Source organism: Pundamilia nyererei, unplaced genomic scaffold (genome assembly GCF_000239375.1).
Source record: "Pundamilia nyererei isolate P.nyererei 1_Seehausen unplaced genomic scaffold, PunNye1.0 scaffold00200, whole genome shotgun sequence".
Taxonomy (NCBI): Eukaryota; Metazoa; Chordata; class Actinopteri; order Cichliformes; family Cichlidae; genus Pundamilia; species Pundamilia nyererei.
The window spans coordinates 123,598-131,174 of record NW_005187601.1 but is presented as its reverse complement, the minus strand read 5'-3'; the positions used below and the strand labels follow the sequence as shown (position 1 = coordinate 131,174).

General features: G+C 41.3%; 1 protein-coding gene across 15 annotated transcripts in view; it reads right to left on the bottom strand.

Moving 5' to 3' along the window:
• The window catches only part of ppfia1 (PTPRF interacting protein alpha 1), a 42,044-nt gene that overhangs the window by 22,468 nt on the left and 11,999 nt on the right, over positions 1–7,577 (bottom strand). For all 15 annotated transcript variants that reach the window (XM_013914469.1, XM_013914476.1, XM_013914479.1 and 12 more), the window contains exons 3-5: positions 4,507–4,608; positions 3,971–4,135; positions 3,783–3,857 (exon numbers count right to left, since the gene is read on the bottom strand). In XM_013914469.1, coding sequence (XP_013769923.1) covers positions 3,783–3,857; positions 3,971–4,135; positions 4,507–4,608 — 342 coding nt within the window. The remainder of the gene's footprint in view (positions 1–3,782; positions 3,858–3,970; positions 4,136–4,506; positions 4,609–7,577) is intronic.

Sequence of the window (7,577 nt, the reverse complement as noted above, 5' to 3'; positions counted from 1 at the left end):
TTTTGCTGTGAAGTACAGCCAGACTTTTGACCGCTTCGCCTTGGACATTTTTAATCTGTAGCTCTGCTCTAACAGAACGTACGTACCTGGCCCCGCCTACTACTCAGAAACGTAAAATGATTGGCTAGAATCTAAAGTGTATCACAGCTCAGGAAAAAAAAGCACCGAAATAAAGCACCGAAATGTGCGCTGCTTTTCGGTCTGGTTACTACCGTTTATGTCAGAACCGGTGCCATCATGGCACCGGACACCGGTACCCATCCCTACCGAGGACACTTTGTCATTTGAAGTGTGAACCTATTGAAACATGGTCTTCTCGTGTCAAGATGGCGCCAGTGTGTACGGCCTGCCGTCTGACTCTGTTTGTACTAGTGTTTTATTTTTACTTTGTTTTAAAACATGCTAACTCTCTGCTTGTATATGCTGCTGGCTTTAAGATCCTCTCAGTTAAAAACTCTTTATTGCAATCGTGGATATCAGGGAACCTTCTCCCCACCGCTTCTGTCAGGAGTTCCAGCTTGTCTCCATTGTGTTCCGGCGCTACCTCAACTGAGAGGGCGCCACAGACGCCGTGGGAAACGCAGTGGCTTATTGGTGAGAATGAAGGCTACCTGCACACGATTTCGGAAAATACCTCACCCTATCCCGACTGGATTTGACCGCGTCAACTACTGGCACTCTCTGGACATGGCTTACACTTGCCTGACACCTGTTGTCGGGCTTACGACAATCACCCCGGCCAGCGTCTCCCCCGTCTTCGCTCAGGTGGAGTAAACCCTCAGAACCTACGGCCGATAGGTCGGGCACCCACATCGGCCGCTGAGCCACCGATACCACTAAGATTAAGTCTTGTTAATGCTCGATCGCTAGCAAACAAAACTTTTATTCTTAAGGACTTCTTTACTGATCGGGATCTGGATTTAACGCTTTTAACGGAAACTTGGCAGAGTCGGTGAGTCCAGCTGTTTTACTGAACTTTTACTGCCTGACTGTGAATATCTTAATGTGCCGAGGATGACTGGGCGTGGTGGTGGAGTGGCGGCTGTTTTCAGGAAGAAGCTCTCTTGCAAACAACTCTTAACTGACTCGTATTCTAGTTTTGAACTTCTGACGTTTGAATTGGGGCATCCCCGCCCGACACTCGTTGCATACAGACCTCCAAAATACCACAAGGACTTTTCAAACTACTTAGCTGGGACTGTGCCAAACTACGATCGAATCTTAATCGTTGGAGGTTTTAATATTCATGTCTGTTGTCTGTTGTCCCTCCAATTCACTGACTCAGACTCCTTTAGTCTTGCTCAACTTGTGTCTGGGCCAACCCAGAAACAGGGTCATACATTGGATCGTGTGCTGTCTTTAGGGTTACCGGTCCTAAACATGGAAATATGTGATGCTGTTTTTTCTGATCACTGTCCTGTTGTGTTTGATATACTTTTATCTCTCTGCCATTTTACACCTCTTATTTCAACACGTCGTTGTCGTGTTTTTATACCAATCTGCAACAGAACAATTTTCTATTGCTTTTAAAAAAGTTTTAAGATCTCCCCTTGGCTTTGGTACCGAGGAAATGACAGTTAATTTCTATGATAAATGCAAAACTGTCCTTGATGAGGTCGCTCCTTTTAAAACTATAAGTTCGAAACCACGACCAGACCCATGGATAAATAAGGCCACTCGTTCAGCCAGATGAGAGTGCAGGAAGGCTGAACGTAAGTGGAAAAAAAATGGGCTGCAGGTGTCCTTTCTCAAGTTGAGAGACAGTCTGTACAGGTACCTAGAAAAGTCTAGGTTTTTTTCTAATGTTATTGAGAATAGCTCCAATAATTCTCGGGTTCTTTTTTCAATTATTGACTCTGCCCTGAATATTTCCCCAGCTTCTTGTATTAATAGTTCCTCAGACACCTGTGAAAGGTTCTTGCAGTTTTTTATCATTAAGATAAAACTGCTTCGATCTATGATCGCCCTGCCTTCACGTGACGTTTCTAAAATATCCACCTGCTCTGCTGTTTTTGATCAGTTTGAGCCTGTGTGTCTTGATCGGGTGGAGGAAGTATGTAGTGGCACAAAGACATCATCGTGTCCAAATGACATTATTCCAACACATCTTCTAAAAAAGATTTTTAAGGTTGTCAGTTCTGACATTTTAGCTATTTTTAATAGCAGCCTTAGCTCGGGTGTTTTGCCAGCATGTTTTAAACATGCTGTTGTACAGCCTGTACTTAATCTTGACTCCTCTGTCCTCACTAACTTCAGGCCTATTTCAAAGCTCCCCTTCGCGTCAAAAATTTTGAGAAATATTGTGTTTGTTCAGCTGCAATCTTTTGTAAATGGACACAATGTTCTTGAGAGGTTTCAGTCTGGTTTTAAAACTCTTCATAGCACAGAAACTGCACTTTTAAAAGTTCTTAATGATCTTTTATTAGCCACTGACTCAGGTGACTCAGCTGTGCTTCTGCTTTTAGATCTGACCGCTGCCTTCGATACTGTTGACCACAGCATCTTAATCTCACGGTTGGAGCATTGTGGCGTAAAGGGCACCCCATTAGAGTGGTTCAGGTCATACCTGTCTGACAGGACCTTCTCTGTGAGCTTTGGCGATTTTATCTCTTCCTCAGCTCCCCTTACTTGTGGTGTTCCCCAGGGATCTATACTGGGGCCAATATTGTTCTCCATTTATATGCTGCCTCTAGGTCTAATTTTTAGAAAATATAACATTTGTTTTCATTCATATGCCGATGACACTCAGATCTATCTTCAACTGAAGGGAAACAGTCCTGCCTCACTAGAACCCTTACTTCAGTGTCTCGGTGAAGTTAAATCTTGGATGGCCTCTAATTTCCTTAACTTCAATGAGAACAAAACCGAAGTGATAATTTTTGGACCAAGCGGCTATCCCAGCACCTAGCCAGACCAGCCTGGCAAGGCTGCAGTTGGTCCAGAATGCTGCAGCTCGTCTTCTGACACGTACTAAAAGATGTGAACACATTTTCCCAGTGCTTGCCTCTCTTCATTGGCTCCCTGTCTGCTTCAGAATTAATTTTAAAATTTTATTGTTGACTTACAAAGCCCTGAATGGACAGGCTCCCGGGTATTTGTCTGACCTCTTGCAGACTTATATCCCCCTTAGATCTCTTAGATCAAGTGATCTTTTGCTTTTAGCTGTGCCAAGGTCGAGGCTGGTTCATAGAGGCGATCGAGCATTTGCAGTCGTAGCACCTAAGCTGTGGAGTAATTTACCCCTATACATCAGACAGGCTCCCACTGTCAATCTTTTTAAATCTTATCTTAAAACGCATTTTTATTTACTGGCTTTCAATACAGCATGAGAGTTATTTGTTAATTCATATTTGGTGTTTGCTATCAATACTCTAAGTTATTTTATTAGGTATGTTGTATTCTTGTACAGCACTTTGGTGAACGCCCCGTTGCTATATAAATAATTAAACTATTAAGGTGGCAGCAGCAGCAGAATCCCAATACAAGTTTAGTGAGAGCATAAACCAAATATAAAGATAACTACCCATCTAGTCTACTTTTAACACTTCCATTTTAAATACAACACACATAACTTTACCTTCTAACTCACCACTACCATTCACACCTATGGGCAATTTAGAATTATCAGTTAACCTAACCCCAGGAACTGCACGTCTTTGGACTGTGGGAGGAAGTCAGAGCATCTGGAAAGAACCCATGGAGGAGAACATGCAAACTGCACACACAAAACAAACCTAAGTAAACTTCTATGTAGTAATTCTTAATATATTGTGTTTTCTTACTTCTTTGTGTGAAAAGGTGAGCTGTTCCTCCAATGCGCTGCATCGTTCCAAAGCAACACGAAGTCGCTCCCTAACCTTGAAAATATGAAATGGACATAAAGCAACATGTAACTCCAAAAATGATGAACAATGGTTCACATGTCGACATGCACCAATACTGCAAGAAAAACGGTTTAACAGAATTGTACCTTTTCGTCGAGGGCTTTATGGTGTTCAAAAAGTGACTTCAGGGCTTTGAGGACCTCCACTTCACTTGAGACGCCTGCTGGAGATTGAGCCTGCCGCTTCACCACAGTCATCCTCAGACTGCGCTCATGGCGAGACACCAGGCACTCCAAGTGTTCTAGCAGGAGCTGGATACACAGAGAGTTACAAAAAAAAAGTCCAAATCATTTCTCATCGTCGACTCGCATCTGAAAAACTTTTTAAGTAAACAAATGCAAAACCAGTCAAAATAAGAAAGATAAAAGTCAGCACTAACTGCTGCTGCAAAGTGCTTTATCATTTGTAGCTGAAATATTGTGATGACTAAGCAATTTGCAATGCCCTAAGCTGTGACAACAGACACTGTCCGTTCTGTCGGTGCTATGACAACCATCTTTTCTCATAATAGAAAAAGACGGAAATCTGACAAGTATTTCCAGGTAGTGTGTGCAGGCCCAACTAAATGCTTCTTATTGACAGCTGATCCTCTGTGAATGTGTGTGCAGGACGATCTACTAACCCGTGTGTTGTTTCTCTCGGCCTTTAGTTCTGCAATCTCCTCCTCCTTTTCCAGAAGCTGCTCTCGGCACACGTTCAGCTCCTTTGTTAGTGCAGCGAATTCCTAAAATAGGAATGGATAAATTCAGTAACATGTAACAACTACTTACGAGGCCTTTTGGGGGGGGGGGGCTTGGGAAAAAACATTGGTGGCAGGGAAGGAGGGAAATTGCACATTCAAAGTTAAAACTTTGATCATGGGTAAAATAAAGTGTCGCTGCAGCAATTTCATATCATTTTCTAAAAGTAGGTGGAGGTTTTTAGATCAACTTTTTTATTCATGTTTTTATGCTACACATAATCTGATAATACACAGTCTGTCATGACCTGCTCTGTCACTCTCCCCATCACTTGGATCAAAGTGTTCACATACAGTAGCATGATTAATAATATTATAATTAAAAATAAACAAACTAAAAACACCTTCATATTCAAAAAGTACAACACAGTTAATATAGGTAAATTATTACCATGTATGTGTTTGTACTTCACATATACAAACACACGTATAAACACAAACACATTCATGTGTGTAGAATAGTCAACATCTTATAATGGCAGCTAGTTTCTAAGAGATGCACGGAACATCTCTTAGCTTTTTTTAGTTTCAACACTGACATCACCTCGGTATTTCAGACACACGTTCATTTGACCCAGTAACAACCTGGACCATACATCACACATATAAGATGAGATAAGACTTTAATGATCCCACGGCAGGGAAATTCTTGCATTACCTCAGCTCAGGTACAGATAGAAGGAAAATACAAAAAATACAAATAAACACATAGAAAATAAGTAAGATAATACACTATATACAACGGTTGCATACACAGTATGTGATTATGGATATGGTTGTGGAAATATGCAAGACATAAATTTAGCTATTCTACCACTACTATTCCTATGTAAGTAATAGATATCTATTTATGCTATATACCTAATCAAATCCTGTCCATTTACAGCAAATTAATATGTCATTGTATATGTTCCACAACAGATTATCAGACTCTAAAACTAATACTGCTCCTCTCTGGTGTATTTGTTCATTGCTAGTGTTAAGATGTCAGTTTAACACACTGTCTTCTGCGATGACGGTTTGTTTTGAAGCCAGCGCCATGACTGCATACCAAGCGCATTCCTTTCTTTCCTTGCCGGTGCCGACAAGCAGACAGCCATGTTTACGGCTTTAAAAAGAGCCACAGTTGGCAACCCCCTAGTTTCCACAAGTTATCTTAACGGCTTCACGCTTATTTTTTAAATCTGCGGCAAAGTTTTATTAGAAACCTCTGCCTGCTGACAAGAGTATCTATCCTTTATAGATCTTTCTGGTATGAGAAGAAAATGAATGGACAGTCAAACGCCTCAGTATATGTAATTGCAGAATACAGAATGGAGCTTTTTTTAATCTTCCATCTTTCTGTGGTTCTCTTCCAACAAATATCCACTCACACAGACACAGCCACAGATACACACAAACACACAGAGCTTGTAAGGATTACATGCATGGTTGGACCGCTAAAGAATTTGCCATCCTGATTTTTTGCCCTGTAGCACAAGCACCCTGAGTAGTAAGACCTTCTTGCAATGCTTCTGAGGGTAGGAAGGTGGGGGGTAGGAGGGCTGCTGGAACTGATGGTTCTTTTCAGTCACTACCACAACTATTCTCCCTTCCCTTCATTCCAGCCTCTGAGCTTTTCCAGCACTTGGCACAGATTTTGCTCAAAGGGTTAGTTTCCTATTGGCTAGAACCAGGGTCTTCACTTTCTGCTGGCCAATAAGAGACTGAAAGGCAGGCTCAGGGGTAATTACAGAGTTGCTTATTTCCTACATTCCACAGCAGAGGCTGAAGTTAGAGAAATATCAAGGTTGCGTATAACCTATGTCTTAATTTATCATGCATTACCCCTTACCCATAACATTCTTTAACTCATTTATACACAACATAAATAAATAAACAACATATTGACTCTGATACATGACAGACTGACAGAGTCACAGTGTAACTCACTAAGGTACAGGGAGCCTGAACCTATCATGCAACAAAACAAAAAAGAAAAACAAAAAATATCCAAACACCCTGAAATCTGACCTAGGCTGGAACCTTTAAAAACACACACAAATAAATAAATAAACAAAACAAATAGTATATGGGTAAGTTTTATGTTGCTTCTCAACAAGCACATCAATCTGAGCATATCAGTTGATTTCAACACCACCCTAGATCAGCTTTGACTCTGATGCTCTTGCGTACATCCTATTGGCAAATCTAATGTGATTTTTATCTTGCCCCTTCTGCAAATTACTCTGCAACTCATCCTTTTTGCTATTCATGCCATTTCTCACCAATGTCACGTCTACTGTCACTAATGTATTCTCTGTTCTTCAAGGTCTTTTTGTTGCTTCCTGTATTTTGGCTGGCCATTTATGCATATGGGCAGGGATGTGAGCCCTTCCTGTGTTAGGCTTTCCATGCATGCGCTTGAAGGGGCAGGGATGTCCCCAAACAGGCTTGACGATAAATATAAATATACTCAGGTTTAAGCATGGTGCATTTTCTTCAATTTAGAAATAGTGTACCTAACAAGCTTTTCAGGGAAAACCATACACTGCACCACTGTTCCCTCTAAGCTGAGCACGTGAGCAATCGCGCACTGCTAACACAGTCTCCGCGCACAGAAAATCAGCAAAATAAAATAAATACATGTATTTACTTTAATTCCAATTCAGACTGGATTTTTTTTTTTGTGCGCAGCGCAGAATTTCTGTGTGGGGAGACCATGTGAGCAGTGCGCGATTGCTCACGCGCTCAGCTTAGAGGGAACATTGCTCTGCACCACACTCTCCACTTAAACGCCATTGTGAGAAAGAGTCATGTTTGGATTATAATACAATTAAAGATTTGGTTGATTCAGACACAGAGATAGCGCTGCTCAATAAATCGAATTTTAATCACGATTACGATCTGGGCTTTCAACGATCATTAAAAATGACTTGAGCCGATTATTAGCCCCTCCCTCGTGCTTTACTCTC